This window comes from Sus scrofa, chromosome 5 (genome assembly GCF_054392235.1).
Source record: "Sus scrofa isolate SSC_HxYL_T2T_F1_AM1 chromosome 5, Sscrofa_HxYL_maternal_Yorkshire_Landrace_v2.0, whole genome shotgun sequence".
Classification (NCBI taxonomy): Eukaryota; Metazoa; Chordata; class Mammalia; order Artiodactyla; family Suidae; genus Sus; species Sus scrofa.
In genome coordinates, this window is record NC_139387.1 from 63923053 (window position 1) to 63945455 (window position 22403).

Consider the following 22403-nt stretch of genomic DNA (forward strand, 5'->3'; position numbering starts at 1 on the left):
AGGCTAACATTAGCTACAGAGCCATAGCTCTTCCAACTGCTGCAGCCCAGTTTCACATTCTCACCAGGGTTCTGCCTATAAGAAAGGGAAGCTAGAGGTCCACTCAGTCTTTCATGCCCTGAGATAGAAAGTCTGTACATCAAAGCCACAGGCAAACTGAAATTCAAGGAATGCAGGAGGATTAGAGCGTAGATATTTTATTTTGTGATGTTTTGTTGTTGTTGTTGGCTGTGCCAGATACTTAATTTTAAACTAAGAGAATTTTTTAAATGCCTCGTTACATGTTTGCTTCCTATATTTCCCTCTGCTTCAACACAGCTAACCCAGGTCAGCTGTATATTCTAAAGTCCATGCCTGAGCATTACTGAGACAAAGTCAATCCAAGAATTACTGTTTTTTTCAAATGTATTCTCTAAAAGTAGTTTACCATCTCTCCAGTTACTTCCCTCATTGTTTTTCTTTCTGAGAAGGTAAATGATGTTGTGCTATAAATCAGGGCTGTAGTTACTCATATGTTTTTCAGTAACGACAAGGTTAATTTTTCTTTTCTTCTTAAGGGTGCACCTGTGGCATACAGAAGTTCCTGGGCCAGGGGTTAAGTCAGAGCTGCAGCTGTTGGCCTATGCCACAGCCACAGCAGCCCTGGATCGGAGCCACATCTGTGACCTACGCTGCAGCCAGAGCAACACCGGATCCTTAACCTACTGAGCAAGGCCAGGGATCGAACCCACAACCTCATGGTTCCTAGTCGGATTCGTTTCTGTTGAGCCACAACAGGAACTCCTCTGTAGCCTATATTTTATCACCCAATATCATTTTTGAGATTTGTCAGTTTTGATGGAAATATCTCTAGAAACTTTAGTGTCCATTTAACAACTCACAAACTATATGATTTATCTGTTTTTTTATATTAGGTTGTTTTCAATCATGCAATTTGCAAATAATGCTGCAATAAATATTTTGGCACATGTTTCCTCAAGTTGGAAATCCTGGATAACAGAGTATGCACATCGTCAACTGTTTGAGATACTGTGAAAATGTTTTCTAATTTTATGTCAATTATCTATCAGTAGTGTGTGATACTTTCTGCTTCTTCCTATTCTTTCTCAGCACTTGCTATTATCAGCCTTTTAAATTTTTGCCATTTTGAGCCATGTGATATTTTGTCTCTTTTAATTTCATGTTCATGGAAAGAGATGAAAGGTCTTTTCATCTGGTTATCGGTCATTCAGCCTCCCTTTTGTTAGGATCCTTTGTTTGATTCTTTTGCCTGTTTCCTGGTTTCTTTTTCCATTTGTCCTGCTAATTCGCAATGCAATCTTTGTCACGCAACCTTCCCCATTGTCATTTTTCTTTCTTAATGGCCACACCCATGACTTACGGAAGTTCCCAGGGGTAGGATTGACTTTGAGCTGCAGCTGCGACTTACTCTGCAGCTGGATCCTTTAACCCACTGTGTGGGGCAGGGGAATGAACCCGAACCTCTGCAGCAACCTAAACCACTGCAGGTGAGTTCTTAACCCACTGCACCATAGCAGGAACTCCCCTATTGTCATTTTTAAAATTGTGCTTTGTGCCTCTCATCTGGATTCACCTTTCTTCTTGTCAAAACACATAATTTAATAGTTACTTAAGTTATAGTATGAGTGATAAATTCTCCTTGGTTCTATTTATTAAAACTGTATTTTATCTTTATCCTTGATGTAATTTAGTTGGGTGTAAAATTCTGGGTAGACCGATTTTGAAGATATTGTTCCATTGTTTTCTTGCACCAATTTTTGCTTAAGAGAAAGCTTTTGTCAGTCTAATAGTTTATTCCTTTTTTTTTTTTTTTTTTTTTGTCTTTTTGCTATTTCTTTGGGCCCACTCCCATGGCATATGGAGGTTCCCAGGCTAGGGGTCAAATCGGAGCTGTAGCCACTGGCCTACGCCAGAGCCACAGCAACACGGGATCCGAGCCGCGTCTGCAACCTACACCACAGCTCACGGCAACGCCAGATCCTTAACCCAATGATGAGCAAGGGCAGGGACCGAACCCGCAACCTCATGGTTCCTAGTCAGATTCGTTAACCACTGCACCACGACGGGAACTCCAATTCCTTTATGGGTATTATACTTCTTGTCCTTTAGTATCTTTTAAATTTTTAATTTATTTTTATTTATGTTTGATCATCTGCAGTTTCACCATCACATATCCAAGTGTGATCTTCATTTTGAATTATCTTCCTAAGTACTTGGAATTTCTTAAGTACTTCATGCGATTCTTCAAGTATTGAAAGTCTCCTAATAATTTTTCAAATATTGTCCAATCATATCCTCCATCATTTTTCTTAAATTCTTAATCTTCTCAGAGCCTCTCCTACTTCCACACCTGTGAATTGTCTCACTGTGCTAAATCATGGGACAATGACACAATATTGTCTCTCAATTTAGTAACTTTATTTAACTGTTATCAGTACAGAATTTATTCCATCTGTTTTTAAATTAGATCACTTTAAATTTGATTAATTTAATTTTACCTAGTTTAATTAAAATATTAAATTAAATGATTATATTTTTATTTATAAGAATTTAAGTTTATTTGTTTATTTTATGTTTATTTCTGCCAGTTTTTCTTTCATTATTCCTTAATCATTTTTAATAAGTATAATTCTTTCATTTATCACTTTGTACATCATAACATGCTATAAATTTTTGTTGGTTTGCTACATAAAATATAATCCAAAATGTTATAATAGTTTGAAGTCTATCTTTTTTTTTTTATCTTTTTAGGGCCATACCTGCAGCATATGAAAGTTCTCAGGCTAGGAGCTGAATTGGAGGTGCAGCTACAAGTCTATGCCATAACCACAGCAACACTGGATCCAAGCCTCAGCTGTGACCTACACTGAAGCCTGTAGCAACACTGGACCCCCAATCCACTGACTAAGGCCAGGGATCAAACCTGCACCCCATAGGGACTATGTCAGATTCTTAACCCGCTGAGCTACAGTAAGAACTTCTGATGTCTATCTTTTTTAGTATGTTTCTTTGTGTGTTCCGAAACACAAGCTCTAGGCCAAATTTTGTTTCTTCATTGCCCTATTTCTTGCTTTGTCCTCACTGTTTCAAGGCAGTTTAGCGTCCTTTCAACTCACTGGAATCTGCAGCCTAGAACCAGGGCATATAATATTATTTTGGGATTCTTGATATTGTAGATGTTATAGCATTTCTCACAAACTCATTCTCTGAGTCAGAGGGTAACTAAGCCTGGTCCTTGGCAGTGAGACTGTGTCTCCCCTGCATCCTTAGGCCTCTATGTGTGCTCTTTTCACAAGCAGGAGGAATCGTTGTTCTAAGCAAAGAGCCTGGCTCTAGACCATATCTAGTGTGGAGCATTTCAATCCTTCCTGCTCTCTGGGGGCCCAGAGTCAGTACTGTCATCTTTCAGACCCAGAGCACAGAGGCTGCATGACTTCTGGCCACTTCTCTACTTGAGTTTCTGTTTTGTTTCTCTTTCATGGAAACACATATTTTTCTCTTTTTTTTTTCTTTTTGTCTTTTTTTGCCATTTCTTGGGCCGCTCCCGAGGCATATGGAGGTTCCCAGGCTAGGGGTCCAATCGGCGCTGTAGCCTCCAGCCTACACCACAGCCACAGCAACGTGGGATCCGAGCCGTGTCTGCAACCTACACCACAGCTCATGGCAACGCCAGATCCTTTAACCCACTGAGCAAGGCCAGGGACCGAACCCACAACCTCATGGTTCCTAGTCGAATTCATTAACCACTGTGCCACGACGGGGAACTCCTGATCCTTGACTTTTGATGTCACCAACCTAAGCAAATATATCTTCTGGCATAATCTTCTTGAGGGGGACAAACCTGGGATTAGTCCCTAACTTCTGATGGCAGGATGAGGGAAAAGGGACTAATTCTGCTCCCTGGCCAGAGCTCTCCTTCTATGTTTTCATGATGATTTGAGACCTGACTTCACTGACTCAGCAATATGCAGGCAGGCCACTGAGGTGAGCTGGCAGCAGCATGGGGACCACCCATGGTCCAGGTGGGCTAGTTATCGTCACACCCACCTACTTAGTTTGAGTCTTCTTCATTTCTTTTGTAAGAGAGTGAAATGTGCCACCCCAAGTGGGTCACTTTGGCAAGAGGATTAATTTAGGCTGAGTGTTTTAAGAAACAGAGGACTCAGAACCCTTTGACCTTCTCCCTAACTGCCTAAAAGAATTTAGATAGAGGGCCTGTTCCTGGAAGAGAGCTATTACCAGAGGAATCTGCAAAATATGTAGGGGAACCCAGCCGGCCTAGAGATCAGAGTCCACTCTGGGTCCCACTGTCTCTGCTGGCCCAGAAAACATTTGTTTACCAAATACTTGCTTTTCCATCTCTCTGTCAATTGCCTTCCTCTCCTCTGTAGTCCCAAACCATGACTCCCAGAATCCTCTTTTCTCTTTAGCTGAAGAAGGTGAAGGTTTTAGCCATTTTGGCAAGTTATTCAGTTTTCCTGAGTATCTCCTCTTTATACATGTTATTTAATTTTAGTTTGATTTTTTTTTTCTTCTTAATCTTTTAATCTAATTCTTTGGCCATTCAGAAAAACCTAGAAGGGTAGAGGGAAATTTCTTCCTTTCTGACACTTTCCTGGAATATTTAAACAGATTTCTAAATTTTTCTTCCTGCCTCCAGTCTCACCTTAATTTTTCTTATTTATTTCTGTTAAAAACTTTTAAGCCTGAAGGCCACTTGTTACTCTCACTTTTGTCAGAGTCTCTGTCTTAAACCAGTCACCTCCACCTCGCTGACATTTCCCTGTCTGATCTGTTTTGATTTTCTTTTGCTCCCAACTGCTTGAGTACTTTTCTATTAAGTGCCATTGGCATTAATTCTATTTATTGATCCTATACTAGATGCTAATACTTTGTTATGAAGTTTATTTTTTTAAAAATTAGTACAAAAATTTACATTATTTAATAGTACTTTCTGCTAAATCAGTAAACTACAGCCTACAAATCAAATCTGGCCTGCCACATTTTTTTTAATATAATTTATGAGTCAAGAATGGCATTTACATTTTAAAATGGTTGACAGGAATCCATGGAAGAATAATATTTCATGACATATGAAAATTATATGAAATTTAAACTTTGGTGTCTTTAAATCAAGTTTCCTTGGAATACAACCATGTTTATTTGTTTATGTATTTGTCTATGGCTCTGCTTTTCAGCTTTATCAGCAGAGCTGAAATTTTGCAACATAGACTGTATGGCCCACAAAGCATAAAATATTTGTTACTCAGGTCTTTACATAAAAAATTTGCTAACCCCCAGAAAGATTATAAATTAGAAATGAGAGAATGGAATAATATGCCAAGGGCTACATTATGAATTCCAGATTTCTTTGGCTCTATAGTTCAAGCTTTGATCCACTACTCAAAATATCTGTTTGCTAATTTGTCCATTCCAATGCAGGATTCAGGACCCTGTGGCTTGCAGCTTTGTTATAAGAAGGAAATTTCCACAATTAAATCTTATTATGTCCTTTCTTTGTATAAGATCTGTCATCATTCTTCATCACTTATAGATTAAGGTCTAAACTCTTTTGTATCTGAAGTTCTTTCCAAATTTTCTAGCCACCTTTCCTTTCATTTTCTGGAATCACAGATGCTTGCCCTCTTCGCTCTTGCAGTTCATAGGTGTGCCATGCTATACACATCTCTATTCTTTACGTGTGTGATTCCCTTTGACTCTGATTGTCACACTTTCCATTCTTTATTCGACTGGCAGCTTTTCACTAACTTTTTAAAATGATTGTTTCTTCTCAGGTGCCTTCCCAGTGTTCCCTAAGAAGGCTGGGCAATCTTTTAAATAAGTCTTTTCCACCATCTATCATATTTTTGTAATGTTTTGTTTGTCTTTTCCACTCCTGTATATCATCTTAGAATGTGGGTATTTTATTTATCTTTATTTCTCTGCCATCGGGACATGGCAAAGGGAATGTAGGCAGTAAATAAAAACTCATGAATTATTTTTATTTATCATGGATGAATTCATATGGAATATTATATTTGTAGAGTGTCTCCATGTGTGTTCTGCAGTGTTTACAGCCACTATCTCTAGGGATTTACTAACACAGGGTATAGCCCTGTGTAAATAGCATTTCCCAAATTGCTAAGCCATAGTTTTCATGTATTATTTTATCTATTGAGAAACTACTCCTTCTTTCTAAAGTGCACACAATATACTGCAGATTCTTAATCAATTAAATATTAATCAGATGTCAGAGCCTAAGGGTTGTGAAACTCTTTTGAACTGGGCAAATGACTCGTTCGCACTGAATTTATTCTTCGCCACGTTCCTCAGCTTTCTCTGAGGGCATCAGACTCAGAATAACCGTAGAGAAATATCATAGGACTGCCCAAGGGCCAATTGCTTTGTCATTGCTTATTTCATGAAGACAAGAATCTAACACATGATAAATGACTGCAACAAATACACCCTTTTATTCTCAAGAGCAATATGTCAACTCTGTGTGCGGATCCTACAAATGTTTACTAAACTTTCAAGAAAAGCTTTCCCTTAGAAAAATAAAGATGGCAAAAATACATCATTAACTGATAAATGATGGTAATTTTATAACTCAAAAGTAACCTTAAGTCAGCATGTATTTTAATGCCCTCTTTTTAAAAGTTGAAACCCAACTATCATCTCATGCCTAGTGTCACAGAAATATTTGTGCATTAAACCCCAGTTCTTATATTGAAATCTGGGGTGATGTAATTGAGTCTTTAAAAATGGAACAGAAGGATTTCCCATCGTGGCGCAGTGGTTAACGAATCCGACTAGGAACCATGAGGTTGCGGGTTCGGTCCCTGCCCCTGCTCAGTGGGTTAACAATCCGGCGTTGACGTGAGCTATGGTGTAGGTCGCAGACGCGGCTCGGATCCCATGTTGCTGTGTCTCTGGCATAGGCCAGTGGCTACAGCTCCGATTTGACCCCTAGCCTGGGAACCTCCATATGCCATGGGAGCGGCCCAAAGAAATAGCAAAAAGACAAAAAAAAAAATAAATAAATAAAATAAAAAATAAAAATGGAACAGAAGATGAGACACAATAAACCATCATTAATTACTTTTTACTCGTTAGATATCAATGCAAATTGCCTCTTCTGCTCAGAATGTAGAAAACTATAAGTCAGAGTTATCCCCCAACAAGGAGAAGAGAAAGTCAACTAATCCATGAAATATCATTTCTCTTGAGACTACCAGAGAGGTGAGATGGCCAGGTAACCAAATGAACTAAATTCCAAACACAAGCCCCTCTGAGGAGAAAAGGGACACACTAACTGTCTTAATTTAGCAGAGAGAGCAGGATCCCATGGGGCTCCTGGACACAGAAAGGCTTCTGTGTCGCCCCCACCCAACATTTTGTTTGTAGGGATAGGCTTCAGCCTCCATGTCTTTCCCTGAAGGCAGGTTCTAACAGTTGCTAATCAGGGAAGGTGATGCAGAGATAAGGGAGGAACAGTCAAGAAACAATAGTGCAGCCTGGGTGCAGGGTCCTGATTCTGCTTCCAGGGATGCACATAACAATATCTTCTGCAGAATTGAAACCCCCAGCAAATGGAAGATGTTAACTACTTGATGAAGCATTCTTCATTCCAGAAAAAAGGTCACAGTTTGATAACCTGGAAAACCACTGAAGCTCTATCAGGAGACCACCTGAGGCTGGATTGAAGGAATATAGGCCTTGTACACACCTCGATCCTTATCAGAAATCTTGCCCTTAAAACCATTGCTATAAAACTCACCAAATCCTTCTGGGCTGGACACACAGTTTTTGAAGGCTTGAGCCCCCTGTGTTCCCTTTTGCCTGGCAAAGCAATAAAGCTATTCTTTTCTCCTTCATCCAAAATTCTGTCTCCAAGATTTAATTCAGTGTTGGTGCACAGAGGTCAAGTTTTGGCAACAGGAAGAGAAAGCACCATTAAGGCAGGAAAGAAGAGAAAGCAAGCAAAATTTTCCTGATCCTCAAAGGTGGAGGGTGTTCTAAATGACAGTTTAGGCTGCTCTATCCAGGAAGATAGTTATCAGCCACCTGTGGCTATTTAAATCAAACTTAGAATGAATCAAAATTAAAAATGAACATGGTAAACCAGCTATAATGGAAAAAAATCATTAAAAAAATTTAAAATGAGTGGCTACTGTACTGAACAATGAAGATATAGACCATTTTCATTATCTAAAAGTTCTAGGACAAGCTGCTTTCATGACTGGGACTCTCAGATGCAATTGGAGTGGACAACCTCTGTCTAGCCCTATGCATGGGTACCTCCATCAGGTGCTCAGTAGAAATACAAAGGCAAGAGAGCCACCCTCCCACCCTCCTGGACACAGACATGCAGGTGATAATTGGTGTCATTAGGAAATCAAGGAGAAAACTTAACTCCCTGGATTTTTCTTAATAAAAAGCAAAAGTCTTAATGCCTGGTAGAGGGGAGAGGAGAAAAATCTTTCCCTGTCAGTTCTCAGGCAAATATCTTCCCCCATCTGTGGGACAGGTAGAAGTAAAAGATGGTCTATTCCTGAGACCGGGGCAGAAACACACTTCACCCATGATCTTCATGCACTGATGCAATGTAGAGTTCTGTTACTATGGGGAAGAGGCAGGAAACTCTCTATCCCAAGACCTGCTACAGATTTAAAGTAGACTTTGGCTGTGAAAGTATAGCAAGGGGTAGGAATGCTGGGAATGCCCCACTTAAGATCATCTAAGCCTGAGGCTGGACCAGGAGAACAAAGAACCTCTCTGTTCCACCAAAAAACTCAGCACTAGTAAAAAGTCCATTGATAGGGGAGAAGTAAAGTCATGGATCCCTTCTGGGGTGCAGGTTTCAGGACTTACTGAACCCTGAAGGTAGAATTGGAACACTGAGAAATACCTTCTACTGCTGCTGGCAACCTATCATTGATGGAAAGGATTTGAAATTTGTGATGAGTTGAAGTGTATTAGTATCTTAAACAGAGCTCAACTATTTACTAGAGTGAGTCAACTCACAGGAACAGACTAGCGGTATGGAAGATTTAAGTTAAATTCAACAATATACACAATTACATTAAATATAAATGATCTAAACTTGCACTAAGTTGGTAGCCACTAGCCACATATAGCTACTGAGCACTTAAAATGAGGCCAGAGCAACTGAGAAATTGAATTTTAGATTTTATTTATTTTAATTACATATGAGTAAAAAATGTGCAAATTTTATATATTGATTATATACTGAAATATTATTTTGAATGTACTGGGTTAAATAAACTGTTATTAATTTATATCGGGAGTTCCTGTCATGGCTCAGTGGCTAATGAATTTGACTAGGAACCATGAGGCTGCAGGTTCAATCCCTGCACTTAACCCTCAGTGAGTTAAGGATCTGGCATTGCCATGAACTGCAGCGTAGGTTGCAGACTCGGCTCGGATCCCACGTTGCTGTGGCTCTGGCGTAGGCCAGAGGCTGCAGCTCCTATTAGACCCCTAGCCTGAAAACCTCCATATGCCGTGGGTGCAGCCCTATAAAGACAAAAGACAAGACAAAAAAAAAAAAATTAATTTATGTTAAAAATGAAATTAAATTAATTTCACCTTTTTAGAAAGTTTTTTAAAGTGTCTAGCAGAAAATTTAATATTATATATGTGGTTAACATTCTATTTTTACTGGGTAGTGCTAGTGCTAAATGCTCCAATTAAAAGGCAGAGCTTTTCAGATTAGAAAAAAAAAGCAAGATCCAACTCTATGCTGTTTACAAAAAATCAATTTACACAAAGATGAAACAAATATACTGTGAAAATAATACTTACCAAAAGAAAACTAAAATGTCTAGTTACTATCAGACAAAATATTCTTCAACACGAAGTGTATTATTTGGGGTAAAGAGGGACATTGCATATAGATAAAAAATTAGCTCATCATGAACACATAATAATCCTAAAGGTATTTGTATCTAAAAACATAAAAACAGAGCTTTGAAATAGATAAAGCATAAACTAAAAGGAGTGAAAGGAGAAATAGACAAATCCACACTCTGTCAGTCATTGTTAAACAAACTGATAGCAAATCATTACAAATCAGAAGATTTGAACAACCAACTTGACCTAATTGGCATTTATTGAAACTTCGCCCAGCAGGTGCTCACAGAATGCACAACAGGATAGGCCATATTTGAGCCATAAAACAAATCTCAACAACTTTCCAGTAAATGAAATTGCACAATTTATGTTCTCTGATCACAACAGCTTTTGCCTAGAAATCAATAAAAAGATCTCTGCAAAATCACCAAATTTTTGGACATTCAACAACACACTTCCAAGCTCACATGTCAAAGAAGAAACTACAAAAGAAAACTGAAAATATTTTGTATACTGGAGTTCCTGTTGTGGCACAGCGGAAACGAATCTGACTAGGAGCCATGAGGTTGCAGGTTCGATCCCTGGCCTTGCTCAGTGGGTTAAGGATCTGGTGTTGCCATGAGCTGTGGTGTAGGTTGCAGACGTGGCTTGGATCTCGAGTTTCTGTGGCTGTGGTGTAGGCCAGCAGCTGTAGTTCTGATTAGAGCCCTAGCCTGGGAACCTCCATATGCTGTGGGTGCAGCCCTAAAAGGACAAAAGACCGCCCCCCCAAAAAAAGACCAAAAAAAAAAAAGAAAATATTTTGTATAGAGCTTACTACACATGCTAAAATATCAACAAGATAGTACAGAAATCTTATAACATTTATGTATTTAACAAATTTCTTTGCAAACCATTAATTAAAGGGCTGACTCTTCCAGTTTTGTCTGATCTAAGTGCATGCTAATGAGTGTTGGGTCAGCAACAGTCACTACACTTTTATTTTCCTCTGTGTCTTGGTCTTTTTCCCCCTGGCTCTTTTTCCTGTTACTTGCTCAACTAAATTGAATGAGTAATTATTGATCACCAGTTAAGCATGAGGTTCATGCTAGGAGCTTATGAAATTGTGAATATAGTAAGGCACAGATTCTGGTTCCAAGAAGTTATATTATAGGCATCATACACCTAAATCTGCTGCCTGGTTCTATCAGCTCCCAATTCACCATTTCTGGAGCTTGTTTAAGAGTATTTTACCAGGTAAATTATCCTTTAATTCAACTAGATCTTAGATTTGTTCGTTATATCTATCAACCTTGAAGGTCTTAGGTCTGTGCCATTCCTAATTTTTAGGACTCAATACTGATTATGGGACTCTGCCAAAGGAAACTTTAACTTTTGACAGATATGTTAAAAATACGTCCTCTAACTTGATTCTGAGTTCTTGCTTCCTAGAGAATCTCTTTCCTTTTATCCCAACAGATATCATTCTGTCCTTTCCCCTAATTATGGCCAGAAAGATTATGTATTGATGGCAATTAAAAGATTTCAGCTACTGGAAATTTGCACTGAAAAGGACTTTGCTGAGATATTATATTGTAGTGATACTTTACTATCTTATAGATAACAAACTTTTCTTCCATACTTCAACATATATAGTGGAGTCGAATTTTACTTTAAAGATTAGGTATTAAAGTCAGAAGGTAAAGTGAAAATCATTTACAGTTACGACCACTCCTAAAAAATTTCTAATATCAGCATGACCTCTTAAGACACACACTACTAAAGGTTAAAATGTCAATGACTTTTTTTTCTTAACATTTTTCTTGTGCAGCGGAAGCCTAGGCTATTTTGAGGACTAGCAACTGATAAATAACAATATCTTTTTCTCTCTCTCAACTAAAAAAGCATTAATTGAATTTGAACCAACTAAATATGAGTATAAATTCATTGCCTTAAAAAGCAAATTGCTTAATATGAGAATATGTGTTCTGGAAAAAAAACTTAGTTATGATTATACTATTAAATTATATAGTAGAAAATTACATTATAAAGTCCAATCATGAATCTAAAATTATTAGTCAGTCTCAAAATACACAATGAGATAGAATTTTTTTTTTGGTTTAAAGCACTTTTTTTTCTTTTTTTTTTGCTTTTTAGGGCTGCACCCATGACACATGGAAGTTCCCAGGCTAGTGGTCAAATCAGCCTATGCCACTGCCACAGCTCACCGCAACCTCAGATCCTTAACCCCCCTAAGCGAGGACAGATATTCAACCCACAATCTCATGGTTATTAGTCAAATTCATTTCTGCTGTGTCACAATGGGAACTCCTTAAAGCATATTTTTAACCAAAGATTATAGTAGAATATGATCAAGATTTGGCAGGAAACTATATTATTATTCATGTAAACTAGAACTTTGAATCGCATCATTTGATTTTAAGGCAGTTGATCTCGTCATTCTGGGCTGACTCTCTTTCCATGAGGACCCTGTGGACCCAACAAAGAGACACAGAAGACAATAATGCACGTGATGCTTACTTGTTAACACAGTGATGGATCTGGATGGCTTGGTCACCACATTCCCATTTACCACAACTAGAGTGATTATGTAATATAGGCCATGATAATTGGCCTTAAAGATAATGGGAGGAGGCAAAGTCCTGTTGAATTCCTCAAATTCGAAGAAGTAATTTTTGGATTCACCAGTTATCTTCACAACATACACAGATGATGGACTCATGACATCTGAATCTTCCAAAGAGACCGCGATGCTATTATCATCTCGGACAGTTACATGGAATGTGGTCACATTCTGTTTAAGAAAAGAGAAAAAGAAGAAATGGAGGTCAAGTTTCAGATTATTCACAATAAAATGATACTGAGAAAATTTCCCCCAAAACAATGTCGTGATAAAGCGTTGCTTTGTGAAATGGAGTTACATAGTTATTTTAGTTTACAAGGAAAAGCGGAAAGAGGGAGAATGATCTTATTGTGACTACTGACCTTCTTAGGTTTTTTCACTTTTAGGATTTTTCTCCATTGAATGTTGCTGCTGGTTCATAGATTTCGGCATCTAATAAACCCCAAACGAACATCATGGAAATGCATAAACAGAAATGAGTGGAAATCACCTTGGCACTTGAGTTCCATAGAGAAGTCCTCGGTTTCCCCTATGTTGAAGAAGCTACACGGTTTGAAGAAGCATTCTACTTTTACTCTGGAGGAAGTAGTGTTGCCATACTCCTAGGAAAATTCTAGGAGAATGTTTCAAGGCAGTTATTTCCTCTCTGACATCTTACCTGTCAGTTCTGAAAACTAAAAAAATCAGGATGGAGAAACCTGTGATAATCTTTCTCATTAAAAGCCTAGCCAGTCCTTAATAAAAGAACTAAGATGCTCTTTGAAGAAAGGGCCAGACTGAGGAGCTGTGGGCACTGATGGAAAAATCAGCAGTTAGTGGACTGAAAACCTTGCTCCAAGTCTCCAGATAAATGCTCATGAACAGTATTTGAAAAATCATTTGTGTAGTTGGTTCAAATATCCCTTCCTGATTCTTTCCCACACTCCACAGGCAGAATCAGCCCTTCTGCTCTCTGGTTTTTCAAACAAGACTCCTATACTTTGAAATGCTTGCTGTTTTGTTTTTAATTTACCTTCTGCATCTGTGGTATCCAGGACAAATTATTTCATTGCTGTGAGCCTTAGGTTTCTTTTCAGTGAAAGTGGGACAGAAAAATTGCTGAAACTTGTCAAGGACTTACAAGAATCCAGGTACTAAACTAGGCAGGCTGTAAACACAGTCATCTTATTTCATATTAAGTGTGACCTCATGAGATAGATATTATTATTTTCAATCTCAATTTGTAGCTGAGAAAACTGAGAGCCAGAAAGATTAAGTCACTGCTCAAGGTCACAAATCTAGTTTGGATTTTTTTTTTTTTTTTTGTCTTTTTAGGGCTGCACCTGCAGCATATTGAAGTTCCCAGGCTAGGGGTTGAATCCAAGCTGTAGCTGCCAGCCTACACCACAGCCACAGCTGTAACCTACACCACAGCTCATGGCAATGCTGGATCCTGAGCACAGCCAGGGATTGAACCCAGTTCCTCATGGATACTAGTTGGGCTCATTATTGATGAGCCACAATGGGAACGCCTAGTTTGAACTCTTAATCAGTGATCTACACAGATACCAAGATGGAGCTCCATTGTTATTCCAGTAACTTTGTCTTCTCTTGAATTATTTTCCTGACCTTAACTGACACGCAGCATAAAGCTGATAAGCGCTTGTTAAATGAATGAAAGAATTGCACATCGCATTAATTACATGTGAGCATTCTCCTCTTAGAATTGATCTGCTTATTGATTTTGGTACCTCACATATTGTTAGCAGCCAAATCAAGCATGCACTATGTATCAACCCCCTAAAAGACACCAAACAGTCCTAAAAATATACTGACATTTTTCTTCTTATTTAATTTTTTAAAAGAAATCTAGTTTTGAAAGGTCCTAATACTTATAAAGAATATCTGGCCATTAAGAGAAGTTTAACTCAATGTTAACATTTAATAGACTTAATTGTATTCATGATATTCCCACCACACTAGACCATAAGTCCTCTGAGGGTGGAAAAGGACTACATCTTATTTCTAGCTGCATCTCTAGCTCTGGACCAATGCCTGACATATGCCAGGTGGTTTGTGACCTGGGAAGTCCTGGGAAGATTTCCATAATACAAGCTTGTCAGTATGGATCGACTTTTTAAATGTCCCTTAATCCTCATTGCTTTTCATCCTCAGATATATGAGCAGGTTTCAAAAACTGAGTTCGGTACTTCGGGGACCAGACATAAAATGTGACCTATTCTACAATGCCTGTGGCCAGGTGGAACTGTGAGGCTAAACCAAGCATCAAATATCCAATAGCACTGAAGTCTGGTTTTTATTCAGTATTGATTATAGAAGCTGATTCGCTAACTCAGAAAACAATAAGTTTAGGAGTTCCTATTGTGGCTTGGTGGGCGAGGAACCTGACTAGTATCCATGAGGATGCAGGTTCAATCTCTGGCCTCACTCAGTGAGTTAATGATCCAGTGTTGCTGTGAGCTATGTGGTGGAGGTTAAAGACATGGCTTGGATCTGGCGTTGCCATGGCCATGGTGTAGGCCAGCAGCTGCAGCTCTGATCTGAACCCTAGCTTGGGAATTTCCATATGCTGCAGGTATGGCCATAAAAAGAAAAAAAAAAAAAAGAAAGAAAGAAAACAATATTTTTACAAAGTCCAATACACAATTACGAAGAATTTTTTGCTTCATATTTTAACATATTTATCATGAAAGTGTTGATGATAACAGAAGGAGGAATAAATAAACCCAATTTTGTAAAGTGTTTAAGAAATATATGCCTCATGTGCCATGATGCTTTGTAGACAGTTATATCTTCCAGGGATAGGAACTGATCTTCCAAACGCTAACAACAGCTTTAGGGATGATTGTATCAGCCATGAAAATAAGCATTGGCCCATGTGCTCCCAGGTTGCCAAAAATACATCAGGGTGGGCTAATCAGATTCAGTCAGTGGTACTAATGAGAAGAAGGCAACAGGCCAAGTGTGATCCAGGCAGTGAGCCTAAAAGAAATGTCATCTATGCTATTTCTTTCTTCTCTGTCCTCTTTGCTTCAGCTTTTCCTGGAATCTATATTCAGGAGAAAATTCTGAATGTGTGCTGCAGGCATGTCATCCCTGCTGAAAGGCAGAGCAAGAAGGAAGTGCTAAAAGTAATCGAAATGGATCTGGTAAACTTAGGCAAGGCCAATGCTGATTTACTGCATGGATAGAAAAATAGTTAAAACTTTTTTTTTTTTCTTTCTGAGACTGTTAATGGTATTGCTTGACTGTGCAGTAAAAAATATTTTCGTTGAAATTTCTTTTGCATAACAAAGTTTAATACAGAAATTTCTCCAGTCCAACACTCTCATTTCACACTTGAAAGAACGGTGGTGCAAATGTCCCACAGCTAATTGATGTCAGAACAAGGTCTAGGATTCACATGTTCCGATACCACTTGGCATTTCTCTTTCCTGAGCTAAGCTGCTTGAGGCAGCAAAGGGGCCTGGGGGCTTGGCCTCAGCAAGGAAAGGGGAGCTAGGAGCCTATAACCTATTCTATAGCCAGTCCTGGGAAAGAGAAGCTGCTGGAGACAGTGTAGGCAGCACTGAAGAGGAGAAAAATGCAGGATGAATCCTTGGGGGGTGGGACAAGAAGCCAAGCTGGCCGCTCATAAAGTAACTGTCAGAAGTTCAAGGAAGTCTTCTACCATCCTCGACAAGTGTGGCGACTGTGGTATTTGTGCATCTGGACCGGCTTTGCCCTGGGCATTATATACGTATTTTTCCTTTTATTCCTTACAACCATTTGCAGAAATTAATATTATTACTCCTGTTTTACTCAGAGAAATTAAATAATTTGCTTAAGAACATGGAAATTGACTTGGAATCAGAGGGTCTGAGTTTCTATTCCTTCTTTGCAGCATATTACCTGTGAGAACTTGGGAAAGCCCAGGACTCTCTTAACTGCATCTTCTTAATTTAGAAAGTAGAGATAATTCCTATAACTCACGGGATTTTGGTAAGGGTTAAATGGCTTTCATAAACATGCTAATAGGGCAAAATTGATCAATATTCATTGTATTTCAAAAGCTACTGTGTTTCAGTCTTGAAACACTCCATGACCTTTAAACTATAAAGGTTCTATAAATATTCATTTAACTCACTTCAAAACCCTCCAGAATTCTGTAATTATGTTCACTGGATGTTGAATTCACAGACCCTTGGAGATCTAGCCATTTGTTAATTCAACAAAAACAAACATTAGCTAAGTGCCAACGTGGCATCAGGCATCATGGTAGGTGTTAGCAAAAGACAAATGAGTCAGACGGGGTCCTTGAACTCCAGAAGCTCAGGCTCCAGTGAGGGAGAGACTCAAATGCACAGTTATAATTCAATCTGAGTGTTATTAGTCACAGACTTTGGAAGTTCCTGGACCAGGGATTGAATTTGAGCCATGGCTGTGGCCAGATCTTTAAACCCACTGTACTGGTGGGGGATGAACCCGGACCTGCATGGCAGCCCAAGCTGCTGTAGTCAGGTTCTTAACCCACTGAGCCTCAGTGGGAACTCTCAAACTAGCATTTTTAAACTGGGAGGAAACTTACACAGAAGAGATACTCCAAGGTTTTAAACAATAGGTAGGATAATAACGTAACCATATATTACATTTTTTATTTTATAAAACACATTAAAATACAATGCTCATTTGATCCTTAGAACCTTCCATTAAGTTATGATCTCACTTCACAGATGAAAACACTGGGGTGCAAAAAAAAATTAAATGAGTTTCTCAAGGCTCCTCAAGGCTATTCTTTAATTATAAATTTTAGGACTCTATTTTACCGCAATCCCCAGACTGTAAGGTCCTGGAGCCACAATGATTTCCTAAATGCTAACGTCTATATCTATGCTTATTTGGCAGTGAACTCCCTCAGCACAAACCATGACTTACTCCTCTAGATTACACTTGATAGATGCTCAAAAAGTGCGATATCTTGAAAAAAATAAAAGCAGTTTTAGAGGTAGGCCGACCTGGGTTCAAATCTCACCGTGATTGTCTCTCGTTTTAATTCTTTGAGCTTCCTTTGCTTCAGGTAAATGATGGAAAAGATAAAACCTAGTATGACCAGCTTTTGTGGGGGGAACAAACTAGCTTATGGGTGTACATTACCTAGGCCCATATAGTATTTTCGTAGAGCCTCCAAAAACAATAGCTAATTGTTACTGCAATATTCATAACCTTTTTTCTCCTTGATTTTCTCTAAATCTTAGATGTTGTATCTTTTCAGGACTCTAACATCACAGCTCATAAATAGTTCCCAAACTGCTCTGAGTTTTGATCTACTTATTCATCTATCAATATTATCCTCTTTGTGGCATCAGGAACAAGAGTGGCTAGCATTTCTTTTTTCTGTTATGCCCCTGTGTGGCAGCCTGAGCTAATCTTAGACTGAAGGTTACCATGGGAACCATTTCTAGGACCTACTGTGCCGACAAGGTCAGAGACCTGTGAAGCTGAGACTGGCTGATGATGGACTCAGAAGGAGGTAGTTCCACCATCCCGGAAGCCATCACATACACTTGTTCTCAACAGTCCAATGATCAGGCAGATTCTGAAAATATGTGACATTCTTCTGGCTTCCTATGTTAGCAAAAACAGGAGATCCTGACAGATCACTTCTGTGAAACAAGTGCTATTTTTCATAAAATGAAGCCCTGACAAACATTATTTTGCCTGAAGGTTTTTATTCCCCATCCCTCTTCTCTAGCTTTACCTTACATATTTATGGTTTTTAAAAGGTTTTACCTCAGAGAGGTGCTTGTAAAAATGTAGCTGTCCCACTTATTGAAAAATAAGGTGAAAGATATGGCACTAATCATTTATTTTAGGATGGATGAGTTCAGTCAGATATCCCCACAGGCAGGAAACATCTCTTCGATTGTGACACCCGCTAATTAAATCCTGATGATAGTTAACAAAGAGTGCTGTCCACTTACCAAACACACAGTTCACCACATATTTAGATGTGATCCCTGTGACCTTTCGTAAGCACTGCCCTTTAACTCACTGAGTTGTTACCACTGTCAGCAACAGAGCATTCAGATCTGCAAAGCAAATTCTTTCCTTCTTTCCTTCCTTCCCTCCCTCTCTTCTTTTCCTTTCTTCCTCCCTTTCTTCCTTCCCTCCCTCCCTTCTTTCCCTTCCTTCCTTCCTTCCTTCCTCCCCTCCCTCCCTCCTTTCTTTCTCTTTCTTTCTTTCTTTCTTTCTTTCTTTCTTTCTTTCTTTCTTTCTTTCTTTCTTTCTTTCTTTCTTTCTTTCTCTTTCTTTCTTTCTTTCTCTCTCTCTCTCTCTCTCTCTCTCTCTCTCTCTTTCTTTCCTTTCTTTCTCTTTTCTTTCTACCACTGCAACTGCAGCATATGGAAGTTCCCAAGCTAGGGGTCTAATTAGTGCTGCAGCTTCAGGCCTACACCACAGGCATAGCAACCAGATCTGAGCTGCATCTGTGACCTATGTGGCAGCTTGCAGCAATGCTGGATCCTTAACCCAATGAATGAGGCCAGGGATCCAACCCTTATCCTCACAAAGACAACATCAGGTCCTTAACCCACTGAGTCACAACAGAAATGTCCACAAATAGTTTCTTGTGCCTTCCACCATCACTGGGATTTTATGATTTCTTCTGGAAGATTGATCCCTTCATGCTGGATAAATTTAGGCCCAGAAGTCAAGAGAGATAAAGTAGGATACTCTACATACATGCTTCATTCAATGTGTGCTTTTGTGTAACTTTAAAAGGCTGAGTGCCTGCTGTATACATGGTGTTGAAGATATGACAGTGAAGAAAAGGAATTTGGTTCCAATCCCAGTGGTGTTCAGAATCTATAGCAAAAGGGAGAAAATACCTACAAATGGAAAAGGCGTCATTGTATAGAAGCACCTCATGATAAAGGAGGACCCAGCAAGATGATCTAACTTAAGGGAAGTAAGAGTCAGTAGGTACAGACTACAGTAAGAGTTGACACGATCATGAGCTGGAGAAAGAGTACAATCTATGAAGAACAGTATATATGAAGATTTGGGGGCTGGAGAAAACACAATAGATTTGAGAAAACAGAATAACATCAGAATGGTCAATAGGGGAGACCAGATCATGGGATACTTTGTAAGTCCTTCTGAAAACATTGAGATGTATTGCTTGAAGCAATGCGAAAGCACTTATAGGTTATTAAGCAGGGGAGTGAAACAACCAAATTCGTCTTCTGTAACAGAGGCAAAAATTTTTCTTATGTTGACTGCTGGCTCCCAAATTCCTCTTGGGCCAAGTTTTAATAAAAAAAATACATGATAAATTACCTCTTGGGATAGAAGAGAACATTCTAACGGTATGAGCAGAGGAATCTAGGCAAAGGAACAAAACAAATACAGGCAAACGGTATTTGAGTTACAAAGAAAAGAACGGCCTTATTCTAGAAAGTAAGGGAGAAAGAAAAGGAGAAGAGGCTGGAAAAAAACACAGTGATCAGAGCCAACAAGATGGTGTGGTATTGACATAGAGAAGGGGCAATCAGCCAACAGAAATTTCCAGATGGTGAGGAGGTCAAAGAGCATTTTAAAACTGGAAATGCCTAATGTCCCATTTGATGCTAGCATTTTGAAGAACAAACACTTGTCCATTTCCCCAGACCCCAATCTTTACTAATGTTTACAACACTCACACAGGATTTGTGTGAGTGGCTCATTTGTGGGACTCGCTCAAGGGGCTGAGTTTCACAGCCATGTGCAAGGACACAGAAGTGGTCATCATGAAAGCTGGTGCCTGAGAGAAGAAGAAATAATGAGAATGACAACCTCCTACAACTTAACAAAATCCCAAGTGGATTTGAACTTCCATAGGAAATGGGAATGGATTTAAGCCAATTTCATTTAGGTCTCAGGGTGGGCAGGAAGATCCTTCTGGGTACAGTACAGAGAGCTGGTTGGTGAGGACAGGCAGAAGTTGGGGTGACTGAAGTAACCTAAGAGAGGAAGGATGGTAGGAAGGATCAGGGAAGTGCCAGGAAAAATTTAGAGGGTATATTCCTCAGAACTTAGTGACTTGAGATTTGATGGGTTGAGGGCTGCTTGTGGTGTTGACTTTCTACACCTACTCACACATTATCATTATCATAATAGAAAAGACTGCAGGCGAGCAGATATTGGCAGGGTGGGAAGAAGGGGGATGCATATAATTAGTTCAGTTCAGCTTAATACATAACAAGTATGAGATGCATGTGGGATATCCAAGTGCAAATTCCAAGTAGGTATGAGCTATATGCATGCAGAATTCAGAAGAGAGGCCTGGATCCAGTATTTGGAAGAGATCGACTTAGAGATGGCAGTGGGCACTCGAGGAATGGAGGAGCTACTGCAGTATGGTAATACAACTACTACTGTTAAGAGGGCTTACTTTTATTAAGAATCTGCTTGCGTTAAGAATTTTTTAGGCATGACCTCCATTAATTTTGACAATCCTCTTAAATATTATTATTTGCATTTTTCTAATTTTTACTTAAGCATCAGAAAAATTAAGTAACATGCCTAAGATCCCGTGCTTTCATGTGGTAGACATGAGCATTACATCCAGATTTTTCTGATTCCAAAGCCTGTGCAATAACTTTGACATTCAACTCCAGGTTCATGCCATATACTGCCTTTTACTTTATTCCTTTGCAACCATAAGGCATGAATGTCGCTTTGAGATTACTTATCTTTATCATGTGGGGAGTTATAGGACATTCAAGTATAGTGGAAAGAAGAGTGACTTAAAGACAAATAGAGTTCAGTATGAATATCAGTCGCATTACATACAGACCATCCCATAGACACCTCGAGGAAACTTAGTTTCCTCACCTATAAAATGGGAAAGAATGCTTGTCTTACAAGGTAGTTGTGAGATTAAAATGAAAAAAAAATAAGGGTTAAGATCCTTGGCATATTTTATGCCTTGCACATAAGCGCTTGATTTTGATGGCTTAAAAAGTGGTTATTACACTTAATGAATCTGGCTAGGGAAGCTTTTGTCAGCTGCATTGCAAAACTTTCCGAATGTCATAAGAAATCTAATAAATAATAAAAGAAATTTAAGTTTTCACTTGTGTAAAAACCCTCAATATCACATTAAAATTCTGCAATCATCATGCAGTTTTTCAATGTGTATTTTTCAGAAACAGTGCTATCTCAGATTTGCTATTACTTGATGTAGTTACAAACATAATTCAATTAGAAATAGTATTTTTTACTGTCATAGTAAAATAGCTTCTAAACTAGTTACATGGGATCATACTAATCTACTGAGAGGCAGACTGCCCTTACAGTAAGAGGTAGAAATAATTATAAATGGCTCTTTTTGCCAAGATCCTACCATCCTCATGTTAAGTATTCATAACATCTACTTAAATCATTTGAGGTTAACGTTCTACATATTCATCTTCATTTCATAATGTTAACTTTAGATTGTCACCATTTCTTAGTTTCCACTGCATGAATAATATGTTCACCAGCACTGATGCTATTTTGAATTACAAGAAGGCTGGGACAACAATCTGATATTTATATTTTATAAATGAAGCTCAAAAATATCTTTGTCTTTGAGAACAGCTGTAAAAAGACAGTATGCAATTTACTGCACTGAATGAAAGGATTCCATTCTTGGGGAAAGGATGACATTTATATAAATCATGCTGTGGTATTTGGTAAGGAAATATCATTACTTTTACTTGAGATACTGCACTTGTTGTTAATTGGCATTTCATCGTTGAATACTTTCTTATCTCCTGGGATAAGACATATTTTAAAAGGTGGAAAATAGAAATGTTTGCATCCTCCCCCCAAAAAGAAATGTTTGCATCCTTGAAATTATTTTAAAAGGTGGTTTTTACCA

At 38.7% G+C, this 22403-nt stretch overlaps 1 protein-coding gene across 4 annotated transcripts in view; it reads right to left on the minus strand.

The window, feature by feature from the left end:
- PTPRO (protein tyrosine phosphatase receptor type O) overlaps positions 1–22403 on the minus strand; it is a 241700-nt gene that overhangs the window by 92669 nt on the left and 126628 nt on the right. For all 4 annotated transcript variants that reach the window (XR_014803817.1, XR_014803816.1, XM_084956710.1 and 1 more), the window contains exon 2: positions 12418–12691. Coding sequence is in view for 2 of the 4 variants with exons in the window: in XM_084956710.1 (XP_084812836.1) it covers positions 12418–12691 (274 nt within the window). In the remaining 2 variants the exon portion in view is untranslated. The remainder of the gene's footprint in view (positions 1–12417; positions 12692–22403) is intronic.